Raw genomic sequence first — 22269 nt, forward strand, 5'->3', positions numbered from 1 at the left:
TAATGGGTGCTTGGTTTCCTCCCATAGTACAATAATGTGCAGGTTAGGTGGATTGGCTATGCTAAATTGTGCATAGTGTCCAGGGATGTGCAGGCTAGATGGATTAGCCATGGGAAATGCAGGGATAGGATAGGGGTGGGTCAGGATGGGATGCTCTTTGGAGGGTCAGTGTGGACTTCTTGGGCTGAATGGCCTGCTTCTAGATGGTAGTGATTCTATGAATACTTATGAACCCCAACATCGAATATGATTTGTGAGCCACTTTAAATAAATCCTGCAATCTTCAAGGATCTGTGCACGAACCACCAGGACCCTCTGTTCTGCATATTTTGTGGAACTGCATCATTAACTTTTTATTACTTCACTCTGTCACTTCTGCCAAAATGAGTCACCTTACTCTTCTCTGGACAGACAGTTGGCAGATGAATTTTGTCTAGCCTGTTCACCAATGTCCCGATGTGGCTGATTTGCATCATCCTTCCTACTTGCCACAACCACAAATTTGGCAAACTATGAAAATTTACACTGAATTCTAATATTCAAGTGTGGAAAACCATTTACCACAACTCTTATTTGCCTTGTCCAAATATTTGTCTTCCATTAAATCATTTCTTTAAAGCAGAACAAGGAAGATATACATGTAGAAATCTGTATCATTACAGACATGAAAATCTGATTCATCTATAGAAAGTTTCTATGCAATTAACACTGAGGGCCTCAGTTGTGCTGAATTTTAATTTTCTTCCACTCTTGCTTGGCTTGTCTCCAATTTTGTTACTTTGTCCTCCTGCCTAGTTACATGTCGTTCAGTGTAAAGCTGGATGCATCAAGTTGCACTATTACCTAAGCCTGGCATTGATTTTCTGCCAAAGAAACTCTGCATTCTTTTAAGGGGCTGTCACTAGTTAATTTTGTTCAATTAGTTAATTTGTTTTGATTGATCATTCAAGAGAGTATACAACTGGAAACATTCACAGTCTCTTCCTCCCTTGGTAGCTAATCTTTCATGTTCGGAGAGAATATTAATAGGAAATGTGCATTTTTACACGAAACAGTTTTCCTAAGTGGAAATATTATCACCCTAGGAAAGAAAGACATCCTTCAAATAACATGGATGAAATTTCATGGTATCAGGATGAGAAATAAATATTAGCCAGGACCACAGGGAAAACATATTTCTTCTTTAACAGCATCTTGGGATCTTGTACCTTCATCCGAGAGTGTAAATAGGGCCAAGATCTCAATTTCCCATCTATAAGGTAGGATCCCTGACAGTGCAGCAATCCATTAATTGTGCACTTAAGTGTCAGTCTCTATCTATCTAGTCATAAGTGCATCATAATTTGGTTTCACTATTTTGCTCAGAAATCAGTTTGAAACATTGGCATCTTTTATTCACAAGGGCTGGAGTTTCAGGAAAAATTTTGTAGATTTGCATTTTAGACTGATTGGGAATATTTAGCAATAGAACCTACTAAGTCCACTTCATTCCATTGCCATTTCAACATAATTCACGTGGGCCCTCTTGTAGCACAGTGGTAGTATCCCTAAGCACCGCCACCCCCAACAGAACCAAAAGGCTGGGTTCAAGACCCAGAGGTGCATAATAACATCTCTGAACAGATTGAGTTGGAAAACAGGTTCAATGCTATTTGTGGGGAACCTGTCAAAGACGCTCTTTGGTCTGTCCGAAACCTGCTGATCTTCCAGCTGAAGGAGCTGACCCCGACTGAGTGTTGCAGACTGGCACACTCTAAGGTCCAGGTCTATGTGTTGAGGGACATGTTGAAGCTTGCGGCAGCTGCCGCCAAGGTGCAGTGGAGAAAGACCACCGTGAAGGATCTGCCTGCCTAAGAAAAACAGGGGGCCCACTCAGTAATCGGATCCTGCTGATGCCTCAGCAAAATATCTGGATGGTCAATGTACAGACTTGTATATACGAATGATTAATTCTGACCTCTGAATGTAAAGAAATGCAATGTGTGCATAAGAATGACATGACCAATTGTATAGATATCAAAATAATTTTACGAATAAAGTATATTTTTGAAATAAACAAAAATTGTGGGGAACCTGTGCTGATTCTATTATTTGTAGGATGACACTTAACCTAACCGGCTTTTAATCTGCCCAAATAGTTGCATGGTTTAATCATTTTTGAGTTATGGCTATGGAATTTTCCTGCTTAGCATTTTCAACAAACTTAATTTGTTTGCACTTAATAAATGAGTCTATCATTTATTAATCCAGGAACAATGGTGATATCAAATCTGGGTTCTGGGAGGCCCACTCTGTGCTTTTGCCCTCTGCAGAGTTCCATCCACCCCAGCCCCCCAACTCAACCCTAACCAACTCCCCCCCCCCCCCCCTCCCCTCCCTTCCCTTTTAAAGTATATGTCACTTCTGTGCATTCAACCAGTTTCGGATCTATTCCCAGGTGTTGCATGTAAGAGTTTTACTCGGTTGTAAGTACACCTGAGCAGAAATGTTTTTCTCTCCTCTCCTCTCTAGCCGACCGGAGGATGACGCTGAAATCAAGTAGGAAGTGGAGGGGAGGGGGAACAAAACAAATAACTCGACAAGTAAAATAAAGTTGCTCAAAAACAGCTTCCAATCTCTCTTTAATATAAGGGGAGGGGGAGCACAATCGGATTTCTGTTGGAATGCTTGCGTTTGAGAGCGAATAGTGATGTTTGGAGATAACCCCTTGCAGTGCATTGCCAATGAGTGCACTGGGGAGCCGCTGTGGTACATATACAGGGCAGTCCAGTGGGAGCTGACACTTTGCTCACAAGCTTATCCTGAGCTCAACGTGTCGCGGGAGGGTGTAAATGGGAACGCGGACGACAATGTCGGAAAATCTCCCGGTGATTGACTATGTGTTAATCTATGAATTTGAGGTTGGACGCAGTGATCCTTATGCTGAACAGAGGATGGAGTTTCTGAGAGAGGTGCAGGACACCGGGCTGCAGTTCGAGCTCAATATATCCAGGGAGGACTGGGAGGCAGAAGCGGAGACTCAGCGGAAAGTAGCCAAAGACAAGTATCGAATTGTTAAAATCTATGCTCCCTTTGAGCTCTTAAGCCAAACAGCTGAGAGGATGAGATTGAAGATGCCTTTGGCAGAGGTAGAGTTACACTGACCTTTTAGTGAAATATTAGCTGCATTCGACAGGGGGGTTTGCCATGTTAGCCTGTCTCCAAATTTAACTTTATTTCTAATTGTTGGTACCATGCTCCAGCTTTAATCAATTCCCGCTTGTTAGAAACGTGTTTCTCTGTGGGAGGGGGGAAAAGCTATTGTTGGAGAAATATGTAAAGCTTGAGGCTGGGCTGCTCCTAAATTGCAATGTCTTTAGTTTGTGTTTTTCATCATTTGGGAGTATTAATTATTTCACCTGAGTTAAAACCAATTTCGTGGAGATGCTCAAATTTAAATTGGAGTGACTAATTACATTGCAGGGAACAAAAGTTACAATTCAGAACTATCAGGCAGCATCTGCAGAGAGGGAAACAAAGTTAATGCTTCAGGTCGGAGACCTTTTGACCTTCTTATCATAACTAATGAGAATTGATCAATCGGAAACTATAAGTTTGTTTCAGTCTCCACAAGTACCGCCGGACCTGTTTGTAGCAGGTTCTGCTTTTATCGTCAACATTGATATACTGGTTTATTACCTTTCAACACATTAAATAGCCCAATTTTTCAATTGGTAATGTTGTTCCCTCAGCGGGGAAGCATCAGATTAGGGAATTAAATGAGTTAATTTTGAGGGTATACCTGTATTAGGACGGAATCCCAATGTTACCAAAATAGAAATGACTAAAGGAGAATTCCATTGATGATGATGTGCAGTGCTTTTAATTAATGCCTCATAGCCCTTTACAGGCAATTAAGTATTTTAAGCGTTTTTGAGTTGTAATGTTGGAAATGTGGCAACTATTTATGTACAAAAACTCCGACGTACTTGATGGGTCACTGGACTCCAAACGTTACCTCCGCTTTCTTTCCACAGGTACTGTAAGGCATGCTGAGTTCCTCTGGCAATTTTTGTTTCAGTCCCACATTTCTGTTTTGTGATTTTTATTTTTAAATTTTTTTCATTTAAAGTGAAATATTGCCCAATATTTCTCCCACCCTCAAAATAGTGCTATGAGATCTTTGTTGAAAAATGTGTTGCTGGAAAAGCGCAGCAGGTCAGGCAGCATCCAAGGAGCAGGAGAATCGACGTTTCGGGCATAAGAAGGGCTTATGCCCGAAATGTCGATTCTCCTGCTCCTTGAATGCTGCCTGACCTGCTGTGCTTTTCCAGCAACACATTTTTCAGCTCTGATCTCCAGCATCTGCAGTCCTCACTTTCTCCTACGAGATCTTTGTCTAACTAAGCAGGCAAATGGGTACGCTGTTTAATGCCCCATCCAAAAGAGAGCACCTTCAATTCTGGCACGCCCTCCAAAATACACAGGTGTGCCAACCTTGATTTTTGTATCTGATCCCTGGTGAAAGACTTGAAGTTTGGAACTTTGCTTCAGAGGACAAAAACATTTGAGACAACATGGTTGCTGTTATGAGTGAAAATTCTTTGTGGTGATTACCTCTTTCATTGCAAAGCTTCTGGGCAAACAGACGTTCAAGTTATTTATTTTGCATACCTTTTTTAGGATGAGTTTGTGTTGAGTGGCTCTTCATTGAGCTCCTGGATATGGCAAGGTGTGCACTTTATTCTGCAATAGTGGTGCAAAGTAGATGAAGCCACCTGTCTTGCCAAAAGTGAATTGGTTTGTTTTTAACAAAAAAAAACAGTAAATTGACACTAAGAAGAATATCTGAAATGTTTGCAGAGAAAATAGATAATTAAATCCCTGACTAAATATAATTTTACAAAATTAAAGTCAAGTCCTCTCCTCTCCAATTCCTCAATTGCAACACAGTCCTTTAGCCCAAGGAAAGGATTAACCACGTATGCAGTCTGATCTCATCGCGAGAAAATGGTTAAGTAATCTAGTGACCTAGATCTATGTCTTATCGGCCTACCAACTCACTTCAGTTCCACGCTTGAATTCAGTTTATTTTTTAAAAAGTGAGGATTGTTTGATTAATTCCTGAAGAAGGGCTCATGCCCGAAATGTCGATTCTCCTGCTCCTTGGATGCTGCCTGACCTGTGCTTTTCCAGCAACACATTTTCAGCTCTGATCTCCAGCATCTGCAGTCCTCACTTTCAATTGTTTATGTGCCAACTCCGAGAAAGCCTGTCTAAAGTACAGGTTTTGCATCTCTTGAACCTTCAGCTCGAAGCATTATCTCATTTTGAGAAGAGCTGGGTGGCAGCAGACTATATTTTATGCTGTGTGTTTCTTTTGTTCACAATCGATGTTAAAGGAATTCAGAATTAAATTGCCATACTTCCTTCCTCTCCCCATGTCTGTGTGGGTTTCCCCCAGGTGCTCCGGTTTCCTCCTGCAGTTCAAAGATGTGCGGGCCAGGTGAATTGGCCATGCTAAATTGCCCACAGTATTGGGTGCATTAGTCAGAGGGAAGTGGGTCTGGTTGGGTTCCTCTCCGGAGGGTCGGTGTGGACTTGTTGGGCCAAAGGACTTGTTTCCACACTGTAGGGAATCTAATCTAATCTTTGTAGCCCTGTGTTTTCTATTGTTTCAAAGTGTATTTTTTTTCTCTTGAAAGCAACAATATGCATAGTCTCAACTACTTCCTGTGCCAAAGATTTCCCTGTGATACAACGACCCATTTTGATTATAAATTCATCACATAAGGAAAGATTTTACAAAGTATATTCCTTAACTTTTTTTTTCAAAACCTCTCTTTTAATTCTGGTTTCCCCGCTATAGGAAAGATGTTGTTAAACTTGAGAGGTTTCAGAAAAGGTTTATAAGGATGCCACCAGAGTTGGAGGGTTTGAACCCCAGCCTATTCAGCCTCTCCCTGTAGCTGATTCTCTGGAGCATCAGAGGCAGAGGGATGACCTTTTATGAATCTTATAAAATCATGAGGCATGGATAAGGTGAACAATCAAGGTCTTTTCTCCAGGGTAGTGAGATCCAGCACTAAAGGCATAGATTTGTGGGCGGCACGGTGGCACAGTGGTTAGCACTGCTGCCTCGCAGCGCCAGAGACCCAGGTTCAATTCCCGCCTCAGGCGACTGACTCTGTGGAGTTTGTTTGCACATTCTCCCCGTGTCTGCGTGGGTTTCCTCCGGGTGCTCCGGTTTCCTCCCACAGTCCAAAGATTAGGTGAATTGGCCATGTTAAATTGTCCGTAGTGTTAGGTAAGGGGTAAATGTAGGGGTATGGGTGGTTTGCGCTTCGGCGGGTCGGTGTGGACTTGTTGGGCAGAAGGGCCTGTTTCCACACTGTAAAGTAATCTAATTTAATCGAAAAAAAAATTTAAGGTGAGAGTGGAAAGTTTTTTAAAAGGGACCTTTTCACACAGAGGGTGGTGCGTACTTGGAGTGAATGGCCAGAAGAAGTGGTGGTGGCTGGTACAATTACAACATTTAAAAGGCATCTGGATGGGTATATGAATAGAAAGGGTTTAGAGGGATATGGGCCAAATGCTGACAAATGCGCATGGATGAATTTAGGGTATCTGGTCAGCATGGACGAGTTGGACCAAAGGGTCTGTTTCTGACTCTAAATAGTCTCCATCTGCATTTTGTTCCAAGTGCAACAAATGTTGTTTAAACTTTACCTTAATTTCCCATAGGCTGTTTCCACGTTTAGTAATTTTAGACACCAGTTTATGAAAAACAATGCAAGTAAACATATTCTGAAATAGATTTTTGCCATCTTTTCCAGCTAAACACTGTGCAGGAGTATGACTCATGTGAATTCAGAAGCTAAGAATTGTGGATGGTGGAAATCCTGAAATAAAAACAATGCCGAAAATGCACAGCAGAATTTCTTTGCACAGATGCTGCTGAGAATTTCCAGCATTCTGAGTTTTATAACTCACGGGAATTGTTAGTGCTCTTACCAGTCTTTTATATTTGCTCATTGGCTGTTCTAGTGCACAATTAATGAAGAAATGCTGAGTGATACACTATTGATTTTTGCTAATATTTGAAATTGCAGGAAGTTCATCATCTGCTTTTGTAAAAAAAAAACTTCTCTCATAAACATCTGGGTATCATTGACAAAAGCAGCATTTGATGCCCATCTCTAATTGTCCTAGAATTGGGAGTAATTTGCTCAGTCATTTCAGAGGGCATTTTAAGAGTTGACTAAATGTTGGTCTGGAGTCACAGGTAGACCAGGCATTGGTCCTTGGAAAACATGTTAGTGATAAAGAGAGGCTTTTACAACAATAATAGTTGTCATGGCAAACCTTACTGAGACCAATCTTGTAGTCCAGTTTATTAACTGAATTAAAATTACACCAGGTGCTGTAGTGGGATTTGATCCTGTATGCAGTGCATTAGCTTGGGCTGTACAAAGTTTAAAAATCCCACAACAGGTTTATTTGGAAGCACTAGCTTTGAATGCTGCTCCTTCGTCGGGTGATTGTGGAGAATAAGATTATAAGACGCAGAATTTATAGCAAAAGTTTCCAGTGTGATGTAACTGAAATTATATATTGAAAAAGACCTGGATTGTTTAAGTCTCTCGTCTTTTAGAATGACCATGTTGGTATCAGTCCTTTCATGTGTAAATCGCAAAACTTTTTTAAAAAAAAAAAGTTACATTCTCAAGTGCACTTTAACAAGTGTCATGTCGGCCCAGATAAGGTTATTGAAGGTATGAGCTTCCCTGTGTGAGGCTGCCTGTGCCCCAATGGTCAGACTGATTCTAATTTAAAAAACGGATTTACAGAATCTTACATGGATTCCTGCAGTTTTTGAGGAAAGTAAAATTTAATTCTGCGTGTACAAATTCACCCCACAAACTTATGTGCATGTGGGTGTGTGTGCATGTGGTGGTGGGGGTGATTTTTGTGTGTGTTCACACGTGTAATGGTAGTATCCGTGTCAACATTCTGACACTTCATGCAGCGTCTAACGTGACAAGGTTGTATGGCATTGTCCTGAAAGTGGGCAGTTTGCTACGAACAATGATCTGTTTGAGGTTTGGTGGCTGTTTTAAAGGTGAAAAGTGGAGGTGTGGGGAAGGTCTTGATAATGTGTTGCAGGCTGTGAAGAACATGTCACAGCTTTTTGGCTCCTAGGAAGTACTGGACAATGAAGGGAACCCAGTCGGTTGCAGCTCATGTCTGTCTCCTGAGGAGGTCATTACAGTTCCTCGCTGTGGCATGTCAGAACTGGCGGTTGATAAGTTGCACATTGTAACCTGTTCTCATGAGGGCATCCCTGAGTACGTCCAAATGCGTCACGTTCCTCCTCATGTGAATAGATCCTGTGTATGCATAGGGCTTATTCATAGAGGATGGCTGTTTTTAATATATTTCGGGTGGAAGTTGGAGAAGTGTAGCATTGTGAGGTTATCTGTGGGTTTGCGGTGGAGTGTGGTGCTGAGGTGCTCATCCTTGATGGAGATGCATGTGTCCAAGAATGAGACCGACAGTAGAGAGTTGTCCATGGTGAGTTTGATAGTGGGATGAAACCTCTTGATATTACTGTGTAGTTTTTTCAGTGACTCCACTCCATGGGTCCAGAGGAAGAAAATGCCATCAATGTACCTGGTGTATAATGTTGGTTGGAGGTCCTGCCGAGAGAAGTCTTGTTCGAACCTGTGCATGAAGATGTTGGCATATTGGCGTGCAATTTTGATCCCCATTGCTGTTCCATGTGTCTGGATGAAGAACTGGTTGTCAAAAGTGAAGATGTTGTGATCAAGGTTAAAGCGGATGAGTTGTAGGATGGTGCTCTGAGATTGACATTTGGTGTTGAGTATTGAGGCAGTTGCCGCGATGCCATCATTGTGGGGGATGCTGGTGTAGGGTGCTGAAACATCCATTGTGACGAGGAATGTTCCTGGTTCGACTGATCTCTGGGTGCTGAGGTTCTCTAAGAAATTTGTGGTGTCACGACAGAAGCTGGGGGTCCCCATACAATGGATTTCAAGATGCCTTCAACATAGCCAGAGAGGTTCTCACACAGGATCCCATTGCCTGATACGATGGGATGTCCTGGTGTGTTGGCTTGTGTATCTTCAGAAGGCAGTAGAAGTCGCCTACGTGAGAAGTACGTGGGATGAGTGCGCGTCGGGAACTCTGAAGAACTGGGTCCAAAGTCCTGATCAATGTGTTTTTAGTTCATGGGTGTGCTGTTTGGTTGGATCAGCCAGTAGTTGCCTGTAGTATTCCTGGTCGTTCACTTTTTGGTACACTTCCTTGCAGTAATCTGTTCTATTCTGAATGACGATGGCTCCTCCTTTATCTGCTCGTTTGTTGACAATGTTGTGATTGGTTTTGAGAGCATGGATGGCATTATGTTGTGATTGAGTGATGTTTTGCTCTACCTTGTGGGTACGGCTACTGAATCTGGCATTTATATATTTCCTGACGGTTTGAGCATTCATGTCAAGCTCAGGGCAGCGGTCCTGCGGTGGGGTCCAAATGGACTCCTCCTTTGGTCACTCCTCGATAGATCCCTGTGATGACTTCAAATTCATCGGTGGGCTCATTGGGATCACTGTTGGCATCTTGAAAGAATTTCCAGAGTCTCATGAATTCCTCTGTCTGTTGTAAGAACCATGGGGTCCACTTTGGTAGGGCAGAAATTGTGACCCCCTGCTAAGGACTTCAATCTCTTCCAGTTAAAGGGTGTGGTCCAATAAGTTGATTGACTTCCCCGAGGTGATAATATTATCCACTGTGGTGCCAGAGTGGGCTTGGCTACTGCTAGTGGTGATGCCAAGTTTCTTCTTGGTGAGCATGTATGTCATGTAGTTTTGTCGCCTTGTCTGTTTGACAATGTTCCATAACTGCACTGCTGTATCCTGAGTGCAGCCTGAGAGTGTGGACTCCATCTTAGTTTCAAGGTTGTGGCATCTGCTGTAGAGTTGGTGCACGAGATGATTGAGGAGTTTGCACACACACATGTATAAGTTTGTGGGGTGAATTTGTACTTGCAGAATTACATTTTCTTTGCTCAAAAACTGCAGGAATCCATGTAAGATTCTAAAAATCTGGGGTTTTTTTAAGATTAGAATCCGTCTGACTATTGTGGCACACACAACCTCTCAGGGAGTTAACACCTTCAATACCTTATCTGGGTCGACATAACACCAATTGTTGAAGTGCACTTGAGAATGTAAAAGTTTTGTGACTTACATATGAAAGAACTGAAACTAACATGGTCATTCTCAAAGATGAGAGACTGAACAAACAATCTGCGTTTTTTCAATATATAATTTCATTTACATCACACTGGAAACTTTTGCTATAAATTCTGTGTTTTACAATCTTATTCTCCACAATCACCTGATTCAGCGCTCTGAAAGCTAGTGCTTCCAAATAAACCTGTTGGAACCTGGTGTCGTGTGATTCTTTTTTTTTAAGAAAAACTTTGCACCCCTCCAGTCCAACACCGGCATCTCCAAATTTTAGTTTGGGCTGCATCACTAATCCATTGGCATTACCATTATCCCACCTCGTCCTTTGACATTTGAGACCTAATGTACTTTACAGTCTTATGGGCAGAGCAAAACCCCTCATATCTTTGCTGTTCTTTCTACGTTTTTTTGACGTGCAGTTTTTTAAAAACAATGCCTTGTTTATTCACTTCATAAAATGTGAATTTCACTGGCTGCTTCAGCATCTATCACCCAACCCAGATGCCTTTGAGAAGGTGATGATTAGCTGCCTTCTTGAACCCACTGCAATTCATTTGCTGTAAATAGACCCATAAGGCTGTTAGAGGGGGAGTTGGTTCAAAGATAGGAAACAGTGGGTATGTGTACATAGGCATTTCTTAGATTGAAGATGAGTCGAAAGTGGTGTTCCACAGGGATCAATGTTGAGAAGCTTGCTTTTTCTGATTTCACGTAAATGATTTAGAGATGGATGTTGAGGTGAAAAAAACCCTCTAAATTTGCAGATGTTACTAAATTAGGGAGAATAGTGAATGGTGAAGATGGTACTCAGTGACTTCAGAGGGACACTGACAAGTTGGCCAAATGGACAGACACCTGGTAAATGAAATTCATTGCAGAGAAATGAGGTAATGCACTTTGGTAGAAGAAACATGGAGAGATAATACAGGCTCAATGGTACGACTTGGAAGGGAGTCCAGAATCAGAGAGACCCTATGATTCATGTGTATAATTCTCAGAAGCTGGCCAGGCAAGTTGTTAAGAAGGCTTGTAGGATCCTTGGATTTATAAAGAGAAAGCATAGAGCATAAAAGCAAGGAAGTGATGCTGCACCTCTGCAAATCATTGGTCAGATTACATTTGGAGTAATTTTTTACTGAAGTCCTGAACAGAGTGCTAAGGAGATTTACTAGAATAATACAGGAATGAGGAATTATAGGTATAGGCAATATTAGAGAAATTGGGCTTATTCTTCTTGGAGCAGAAAAGATTGAGGTGACCTTTTATTGAGATGCCTGAATGGTTCATAATTTTGAACAGGGTGAAGAAGGATATTCTGTTTCCAGTAACTAGGGGTCACAATTTCAAGACTGTCAAGCAAGAGAGGTAGGAGTGAGATGGGGAAGAACTTCTTTACTCCGTGTTAGGGTTTGGAATGCACTGTCTGGGAGAGTGTGCAGACAGATTCCATAGGAGGTTTTGAAAAAGCTGGATGTATATTTGAAAGTGATAATTTTAAGAGGGCTATAGCGATAAGGTTGGAGAATGCGACTAGCTATGTTGCTGTTTTTGGGGCCAGTATGGATGGGCTAAATGGCCTCCTTCTGTACTGTAAAGTTCTATGATTCTGCTTTGACCTAACAACAACAGTGATATATTTCCAACTGTAGGTGGTGAGTAGCTTGGAGGGGAAATTGTAGTGCTATTCCCATGCACCTGCTGCTGCCTTTTGTCCTGGAAGGTGCTGTCTAAGGAGCTTTGGTGAATTTCTGCAGTGTGTCTTTGAGGTATACACTGCTGCTGGGTGCCAGTGGTAGAAGTAATGAATGTTTCTGGATGTGATGCCTATCAAGTAGGCTGCTTTGTCCTGGATAGTGTCAACCTCCTTGATGTTGTTGGAATTTCACTCTGCATCCATCTAGGCAAGTGGGGAGTACTCGATCACACTCTGACTTATGCCTTGTAGATAGTAAGCAGGCTTTGGAGAGTCAGGAAGTGAATTACTCTTTGCGGTATTGCTAGCCCCTGTCCTGCTCAAGTAGCCAGTGTTTTTATATGTTCAGTTTCTGGTCAGTCTTCGCTGCCAAGTTATGATAGTGGCTGATTCGGGGATGGTAATGCTCTTGACTCTCAAGGCATGATGGTTAGATTCTTTTTTGTTAGAAATGACCATTGTCTGGCTTTTGTGCAGTGCAAATGTTACATGTCAGTCCAAACTTGGATATTGTCGAAATGCAGCAAGAACTGAACGTGAATTGCTTCAATCAGTGAAACTATTTACATATTTGCCTGTGATTTTGGCTTTTTTTCAGTCTTTCCTTTTGCTCTGTTCCTTTCTTTTTATAATCGCCCTGTACTTCAAACTGAAAAGCTTCTCTAATTGTCAGCTTTGTTTTCTCCACAGATACAATGTGACTGTATCAGGAAAGGCAGTTAATAAAGAAAAATATTTTGATCTGACTTCTGTTAAGCTGCCTATGGGTTTTAGCATGGAAGGAACTATGTCTCCATGGATTTAGTAATGTATGTGTCTATAACAAATAATTTTCTCAACATATTTCTAAGACAAGGGCTGAGATGGCCCCACCTTTCCATTTTCATGCTGGATGTGGGGTTAGACTTGCTGTTTTACTGAATAGTATCTTCTGCACAATAGGTAATGCATCTTCTTTATTTTGAGACTTTTTGGGCACAGGTTCTGCCCGAAATTATATGGACTATGGGGTGAATATCTGTGGGAATTAAGAGGAAGTGAATTGTTTGGCAAAGGCCTGCCAGTTTGTGCCACATTCCTGGTAGATTTTTGCACTACTTTTGATTTTAAATGAATAATTCCTTTTAGTGTCTCCCAAAAGATTATGACCATAGTTTTGCTCCTTTTGTAATAATTGCCAAAGGATATACCTCACAGGTTGACAACCCTGAAATAGCTAATGGGCAATTGTTTTTGTTCTGTTCCAAGGGTGTTGATGTGAAATTGCCTGGGCGCTTACAGAGATTCATGGCTCGTTTCGCAACTGAAGTCGTGGTCAACTTTATCAGTGCACACTATGAACACAACAAAAGGCATCTATTCCGAGGATGTGAAAATGAGGAAACATTTTTTCGCCCTGCCATGAGATCTCTAATTGTAATTAGAATTTTATGATACATTCTTAATTTTGGGAGTACATTTCAGAACAGTTATCTATTACCTATTAAATTTTAATTTTCTAGCAAATGTATGCTAATGAAGCAAATTGCAAATGCAATGAACCTCGTACAAACCAGTCCACCTCCATTAATTGGAGTGATGGATGTAACTTTAAACCAGCCTGAAGGCTAATTTGGAGCATCCAAATGTTCATACTTTGGTCTGCACATCTGACTAGACATTCAAAGCAGTGTCAACATGTATTTTTTTTAGCAAATTTGTTTGTTATTTTTATCCAGACACTGAATCAGACCATTTTCTTTAACTCATTTGCCATATAGAGATCATAAAATATTTAGTGGCTTGTAGATTTGGAAAAATACATGGGTTTCCAGTCTTTTAATAGCCTACACTACGTACATTTGGACAGGCTGCTTCTACAGCTCAAAACTACATTGGATTCAGCTTGTGGTGTAATCTAAATGAACAGGCCTTTGCATAGGTTATGATGTGGAGTACAAATGAGTTTAAAATTTGTGAAATGAGAGCCTTGGGATGTGGCAAAGGTGTGCCTGAGCTTTCTACAGTAATGGTACTAAGATTAGGAACAGATCCATTTTATAATGTAGAAATAACATTAGTCTTGTACACTTGGCTGTTTTTCATTGCTGTCCCTGACAAGATTAATGTCAAATGAAACAGTCTATTTGAAAAATTAATATGAAGGAAGACATGGTTTAAATTAACTTTTTTTTTATTTTGCTCTGTAGGTTCACTACATCCTCACAAACATACCCATAGATATTAAGGCTGCTGATGCGGGAGGTAACTCTAACTTTAGCAAACAATTGTTATCATCTATATGCTTTAAATTTTTGTTCATACAGGTTGTTCTGCTATGAAGCATACTTCGTCAGCATGAACTGGCTATAATGTGATTGAATTGTGGATGCTGTTTGGATAACGCAGATTTTCTACTCAATGGGTATAACAATTTTCTATAGCACAAGGTCACAGAGGAACACAAGTGTCGCACTATAGCAGAGCAACCTGTATTTGTGATCCATGCTGTTCTAACTTGAAGTACTCGGATATTAAATTTTGTTCTATAATTACTGTTAAGGTAAACATTATTTTAGATGCTAACAATTAAGGAGGAAATACTTGTGAAACTCATTAGCGATTGCGTGTAATCAGCACAGTCTCGATGCACTCTGCACTGTTTGCTCTGAACTGAAACAGGTTAAAGATTTTGTTGCAGCAACAGGAGTGATCAGGATCATTTAGTTCAAGGTGTACAACCTGTTCATTCTTAATGATGCAAGGACGTGCTGCAGTCATGTTTTTGGGCTCTTTACCTGCAAACCTCATCAGGAAAGTCTAAATGTTGTCATTGTTGAAATATAATTAGCTAAGTTTTTATGTAGAAATGTTTCATGGAAACATAAAATAGTACAGCATAGGAGGTGATCAACCAATTATGTAATGCTGGCTCTTGAATATTTGTTCTACTCTCAACATTTTTTACTTGCTTCTGCAGTTTTTTTTAGAAAATGTCTTAACGCTACCTTTTTTAAAAAAATCAATTTTCTTCATTCTTTTTAGGTATTGAATTCCAAATCCTAACCATTCATCATATGAAGGTTTTTTTTCTACTAGTATTGATTTGTTTTATTAATTGCCTCAAATTGGTGACCCCAGTTATTATTAGGACAAGTGTCATTTGAAACATTTTTTTATTCACTGGAGACCTTTTCATGATTTGGAATGTCTATCAAATCTCTTTTTTTTTGCTCTAAAGAAAATTGAGAGCAATTCCCATGTTACCTGCTTAACGTTTCATCTGGTGTAGTTATCCCACAGTGCTGTCAGGAAAAGGGGCTGGTGGGGGCGCGGAGGAGGTGTCTGAGTTTTCTGATCCAGCAGCATGTTTTATTTTTTAAAATGGTGATTATGGTTCCAAGTCAAGTTCCTATGTGCCTTGGAGTGGAATTTGCAGGTCAGATGATGGTGTTGCCACACAGTAGCCCAGAATGGTTTACTTCCTCAGTCATTATTTATCCATGTGGAACTCCATTGTTGAATTAGGTATTTGTTCAACTTTAATTTGAAGGGTAAAATGGACACCTTCTGGGATACTTTTCCTCCACAGTTTCACTGAGTTACATGAAAAGCATGATATCAGTTAAATAGTCTTAATTTTGAACCTACAGCGTCTCCGTATAAATCAGATAACGTTACTGTTGTTAACCTACAGCATCCTAATCTTCTACATGTTAAGCTTTGCCTCATGAATGTGTTCTTATCGTGGTAACTGTTTCAACTAATTCCTAAATTCATTTATTTTTGAAGACGTCATCAATTCAAAGGCAGGCTTAAGTGGAAGTAGGCCAACCAGTCTATCGGGTCTTTTCTGCAATTTAAAGAATCGTGGATGATTCTGTCTGTGTCTGTCTCTCATGCCAGAAGTTACAACTTAAATCTATCTCAAGCCAAAATCTGCTTTACTTTACACATTATTTCTATTTGATACTAAAAACAAATTCATGCAATGTTAAATTCCATCTGTGAATCTTTGCTCCTTGGTTTATAGCTGGTATTTGCTACAGCTTGGCATCACTCTCAAACTTTGTTTTTGTAGCATAATTGTGTTCACTAAATGTCATCAGGCCCAGGAACATTTTATGAGGAAATGTAAATCCTATTATGCAAAGTTTTTTTGAATTATAAAGCAATGCAGTAGCTGCTGTTTTCTGATACTTTCCCCTGATATGAAACTTTTTCTCCGTAATATATATTTGCTATTTGAAACTCAGAGTTTAAAACTGTCCACTGTATCGTACAATGGTGGCAGCTAATAGACACAAACTGGCTTTGCATGCAGAGTAAGGAGGCTGAAGTGAAAGTCATTCCAACACCAATGACCAGTAACTCAACTGCATCTGGCGAATCTTGAGTATATGTTACCTCAAGCTTGATTAGCTGGGGAAAGTGTAATGATGAATGCAACAAATCTTGATGTACGTAAATTTGCTCTTGAAGAGCCATGGGCATTTTATTGAAATAGTTTATTATCTTGCAGTAGTAACACGCAAGGTTCGAGGAAAAGTTCCAGCTCTGCCATACTTAGTTATGAAGAAGGCATTTAAATCTGCTTTTATACTACATGACTTGAAAATATGTGAATTTGATGTGGCATCCAGTCAATCATCGCAACAAGACAGCGGTGAGTAGAAATCCTGCTCCATATGATTAACAGATATTTGTGGATAGAAAATTAAATTAAATTTAATAGATGCTCACATTTATTAAATTAATACCAGATCTTGGAAACACTTCTCACTAACTTTGCTTCTCTCATCACTTATTAATGTTTTGGGTCTGTTGACTTCTTAAACTGAGCTGCTGGCATACACAGGAGTTCAGAACGGTTGCCAATCAAACGTGTTCCACTACGTAGGATGATCATGGCTGATCTCTGGCTTCAACTCCAATTCCTACTCCTTTCCCATATCTCCTGAGAGAGTTAAAGTGTCCAGGAGAAAGTGAGGACTGCAGATGCTGGAGCTCCCAATTGACAGTGTAATTCTGGAAAAGCACAGCAGGTCAGGCAGCATCCGAGGAGCAGGTGAATCAACGTTTCGGGCATAAGCCCTTCATCAAAAAGGTGTCCAGCCAAGCCTAAAAGGTATTTATGTTCCAGCGTTCACAACTCTTGGGGGTAGAGAATTCCCCAAGTTTGCAACCCTTTTGAGTGAATTAATTTCTCTGTCCCCAAATGACCAACTCCTTACCCTGTGATTCTGCCCCTGTATTTTAGATTCCTCCGCCAGTGGAAGCAAACTATGTCTATCCAATCAGGCCTCTTCAGAATCTTCGTCAAAGTCTGGCACTGGAAAAACACAGCAGGTCAGGCAGCATCCAAGGAGCAGGAGAGTCGTTTTCTGGCTGAAGCCCTTCATCACAAAGGGCTTACACCCGAAACATTGACTCTCCTGCTCCTCAGCTGCTGCCTGACCTGTGCTTTTCTAGCACCATACTTTTTGACTCTGATTCTCCAGCATCTGCAGTCCTCACTTTTTCTCCTTTTCAGAATCTTGTATGTCTTGATGAGACCACCTCCCATTCTTAAACTATCAGAGAACAAGGACATTCAAGATGGCAGCGACCCAGCAGGTCTGCCCTGCTCAGCTCTGCACCAAACTCAGACAAAGTGGTACACTCACCCTCCCTTTAGTACCCAATGTGGTAGAAAGTCTTTTTTTTGACCCTTAGAATTTTTCAGTGTTTAAAATCGTGAAGAAAATGACCAAAGGGAAGGGACCACAAGGAATGCAGCAAACAAGGCCCCCTGTTCCACAGCAACAGACAGGCCCATGACCACAGCATCAGCCTCCACGATCGCCCCAGGGGACTTGCCTATGGTGCAGAGCCTGGTCTGAGTTTGTGAAACTCAGAAGATTGATTCACTGATGGAGGGGACCCGGGCCAGGCTTGAACCAATCTGTCATACTGCAGAAGCATGACCAGGAGATCCAGCGTCTTGGGCAGTGTCGGGGAAGTGGAGCAATGGACGGTGGTGAAATCCTTGGCAGTCTGGTCCGGGTCTTGGAACTGCAGGTATGGGCCTAGGAGGAGCTGGTCGACGACCTCTCCAATCAAAGCTGTTGGAAGAACAACCGTCTGGTGGAGCTTCTGGAACGGGAGGAGGGAGGCCAGCTCATCAGCTTCTTAGAGCAATGGCTTCCACAGTTTTTGAAGCTGGAAATAGAGGCAGGTCGAGTGGGCCCACTGGGTTGTAGTGCACAGGCCCGGATCAGACCAGCACCTCTGCTTGGTCCTAGTGCAACTCCAGCACGACAGAGATAAGCAAATGGTGTTGGAAGCCTCTAGATATACGAATTATCCTTTTCCAAGACTTTTGAGGTTGTGATTTGTAAGAGGAAGGAAGGCCTTTGATCAGGTAAAAAGGCGGCTGAGGGATTTGAATATCCAGTATTCCGTAAGGGATCCAGCAATATTGCATTTCAGCCAAGGAGGGTCCATGTTCAATTTTAACTCCCCGGAAAGGCAAAGGACTTCTTGCATGCTTTAAAATAGACTGGCTGGCTTGAATAATATGGACAATAATGTTTATTTTGTTATTCTCTAATTTGTCTGGTTTACCTGGTCGTTGGGGTAGGGGGAATATTTTTGTGTATGGATAGGACAGGTTGAGTGCCCACTTTTTTAACTTGTTTATAAGATGTTTGTATTTTTTTTCTCACTTTGTTGTCTGGGGCGGGGGCATAGCTTCAACTGGAAGGAACCACGGAGACGTTAATGGGTAGTATGAGCACTCCGTCAGCAAAAGGAAAGTCTCCTTTCATTTGTGTTGTGTTGGTATGTTGTAAAGTAGCTGTTAGAAATTTTGATTTGGTAGTTTTTGAAAGTTGTATTTTAAAATTTATACGAACTGTTTATTGTTTTCACTCTGTGCGCTAAGTGGAGTTCTTTCTTCCCGGGGGGTTCACAGACTTTTTTTTGGACGGCTATGACTAGCCATTCATTAAAATGGTGCACCTGGAATGTTAAGGGGAGTCATTCACCAATTAAGAGAAAAAAGATATTTTCAAGCCTTAAAGTGAGAGTCGATGTAGCCTTGCTGCAAGAAACACATTTAACTGATGCAGCAGGGAGGGTTCAGACAGATGTTTTTCTCATCCTTCAATTTGAAAAATGTTAGACCAAATTAAGGATGAATATGGGCGGTTTATAATTCTTAAAGCTTTAATACATGGAGAGGAATATGGGATTTTGAATGTATATGTTGCCCCCCTCTGGCACATATCCTCAAACTTTTAACTGATGTGCTTTCTAGGTTGATGGCTCTTGGGGTGTGTCATACAATTATAGGGGGAGACTTTAATTGTCTTATTGACCCCAAAGTGCCCAGGATACCTAGGGGTCTTGCAATCCAGGTAGTTGGTGGACTTGAACAGGGAGCTGAGGTTGGTGTGGGGAGATGGTTTCGGTCCGAAGGTCGGGATTTCACCTTTTTCTTTAATGCACATAAGTGCTATACCAGAATTGACATGGTTTTTGTCCTGTCAACCTTCTTGAATTCAGTGCCTTGCAGAATAGGGAACGTAGCCTGAAGAAGGGCTTATGCCCGAAACGTCGATTCTCCTGTTCCTTGGATGCTGCCTGACCTGCGCTTTTCCAGCAACACATTTTCAGCTCTGATCTCCAGCATCTGCAGTCCTCACTTTCTTCCAGAATAGGGAACATAGCCATTTTCAATCATGCAGCGGTGTACATGGCGACCAAGGTCGGTGGTAACAGGATAGGCTCCTGGCACTGACACGTGGACCCTTTCCTCTCGAAAGATAGCAAGTTTATAGAGTATTTTTTGCGAAAATTTAAAATCTTTTGGGAGATTAATTTGGTTACAGCCAGTAAACCATCAGTGCTCTGCACGGAGACTGCACAGAGTTTGATTTATTTCTTACTCAGCGACCCAGGAGCGGCAGAAGGAGAGCAGCAGCGTTTGCTTGAGGCTCGCCTGAAGGCAGCTCAGCACACTTTTGACAGACCGTCTGTAACCAAAGTGCAGCGGATTACAGCCCTTAGGGCTACTTTGAATACAGTGCTCACCCAGACAGCAAAGAGGGAAATCCCTTTTGTGAAAATAGACGTTGTTTGAGTATGGTGATAAACCAGGTAGATATCTAGTGCACCTGGCCAGAAAGAAGAATGCTCCCCCATCTATCACATCCATCAGAGACAGTGCTGGTTCTCTTACTTGCAATGCCGAAAAGATTCTTGCAGCATTTAGGACGTTCTACTGAGCTGTACCGATCAGAGGGCTGAGGGCAGATTGTTGAAGATGGAGTCCTTTTTAAAGACCCTGGATCTTCCAGGTGTAACTTCAGAGCAGGGATCCTTTCTGAATGCCCCCTCTGACAATCCAGGAAAGACAGGAGGCGGTGAGGCAGCTCCAGAGTGGTAAAGCGCCTAACCTAGATGGATTTCAAAGTGAGCTTTATAAGGTGTTTATAGATGTTAGCCGGTCCACTCTTGGATATGTGCAACTACTCATACAGTCAGGACTGTCTCCCATCCTCTCCAAGAGAAACAAATATTTTTCTTATCCTTAAAGGGAAAGCCCCAGAGGATTGCACTTCATACAGGCCCATATCATTACTGAACGTGGATTTTAAAATTCTGCCGAAAATGCTGGCATTTAAGGTTGGAGAGGGTTTTGCCTTTCGTTGTAAAGGAGGACCAGACAGGTTTTATCAAGGATCGTAGGTCTACTAATGATATTAGAGTATTAAATGTGGTCCAGGTATGCCTGCAAGGGTCGATTCCAGACTTGGTAGTCTCCCTTGATGCAGAGAAAGCATTTGACCTGGTGGAGTGGTCGTACCTCTTATGTACTGGAGCAGTTTGGTCTTGGAGCGGTTTTTGCCAAGTGGGTGGCAGTGTTATATAGTGACTCAAAAACAACAGTTCTCACTTAGGGTAGAAGGTTGGATAACTTCAGTATTGGCAGAGACAGCCAACAAGGGTGCCCTCTCTCCCCACTATTATTTACATTGGTGATTGAGCCGCTGGTGGAGGCCTTCCGGAGGGATCCCAATATAACTGCCCTGGAGCTAGGGTCAGGCAGGCATAAGATCACCCTCTATGCAAATGGAAATCATTCCTTTTGCACGATCCGATGGCATATGTGCCCAGTTTAATACAAGTGATTAATCTTTTTTTTTGTTCTCTGGGTATAAATTAATTTATTGAAGTTGGAGTCCATGCCTGTGGGGGGGCGTTAGTAGAATATCCGATTTTGGGGATGGAACCCACTTCCCTTTCAGATGGTAACAGGGAGGTTTCCTGATTTAGGCATTTTTATCAGCCCGACTTTCAATCAATTATATAAATCTAATTTTATGCAGTTCCTAGAGAAGATAAGGCAGGATGTTCAGCGCTGGGAGAATCTTCCGATATCTTGGTTGGACAGAATAGCTCCGGTCAAAATGAATGTTCTTCCTTGCTTGTTATATTCCGTGTGAATGCTGCCTAGGCAAGCACTATGGAGGCTTTACAGTCAGCTTGGATCTTTCATCTGGCATCATAGGCGGCCTCTTCCTAAAGCTGGACAAATTGCACCTTCCGCAGGGGATGGGAGGTTTGGATTTCCCAGACTTTAAGAAATATCGATTGAGTCCCTCATTATCCTATGTGGCTGACTGGGCCCGCCAGGACTCATGGTCAATTTGGTTGGATATCAAGGCCTCCCAGGCCAAGTGCCCCCTCCTCAATTTCTTGTTTATGGACAAGATGAGGACTGTTACGGACCATTCCAGAAACCCGATTGTCCTTAACACATTTAAAGCATGGAGAATAATGCAGCAAGGTGAGGGCAACTTACAAAAAACTTCCCCTTTCACTCCCATAGTAGGGATATTCGATGGACTCGCACAGCTTAAAGCTAGAGTCCAGAGGGGTCTTCTGTTTGGGAGATTTATTTGACGGGGAGATCTTGATGTCTTTCGAGCAGCTGAGTTAGGGACCTTCTACAAGAAAAAGGACTAACCAGCAATGTAGTCTAGAAGTCTGACATGGAGAGGAGAGTGCTCCAGTCTATGGGCGCACTCTCGGTCAGCACCCTCTATCACTTGTTAGGAAATGTTTCGAAGGACATTGAGCGGAATCTGGACCCTGAAATTGGGGTGGAAATCTCATCAGAGGTATGTGAGGATATTTAGGAGAACGTAAGGAAGATTTTGATTTGTAAGAGGACACAGGCTATGCAACTGAAGGTACTCCGCAGGGATCATTTGGTACCAGAGTGGCTTGCAAAATTTTAAGACCAGTGTCCCCAATGTGCCCCAAATCTAAAACCGATGTTGGCACTCTTACTCATTT

The 22269-nt window shown here is 41.7% G+C and overlaps 1 protein-coding gene across 2 annotated transcripts in view; it reads left to right on the plus strand.

The window, feature by feature from the left end:
- Positions 1-2799: 2799 nt before the first annotated feature.
- LOC122550752 (anoctamin-7-like) overlaps positions 2800-22269 on the plus strand; it is an 80670-nt gene continuing 61200 nt past the window's right edge. For both annotated transcript variants that reach the window (XM_087988178.1, XM_043691958.2), the window contains exons 1-4: positions 2800-3128; positions 13192-13359; positions 14133-14187; positions 16445-16588. In XM_087988178.1, coding sequence (XP_087844304.1) covers positions 2832-3128; positions 13192-13359; positions 14133-14187; positions 16445-16588 — 664 coding nt within the window. In that variant the 5' untranslated portion in view covers positions 2800-2831. The remainder of the gene's footprint in view (positions 3129-13191; positions 13360-14132; positions 14188-16444; positions 16589-22269) is intronic.

Source organism: Chiloscyllium plagiosum, unplaced genomic scaffold, assembly GCF_037043375.1.
Source record: "Chiloscyllium plagiosum isolate Xiang-an unplaced genomic scaffold, Cpla_swu_hap1 HiC_scaffold_6, whole genome shotgun sequence".
In the NCBI taxonomy this organism is placed as follows: Eukaryota; Metazoa; Chordata; class Chondrichthyes; order Orectolobiformes; family Hemiscylliidae; genus Chiloscyllium; species Chiloscyllium plagiosum.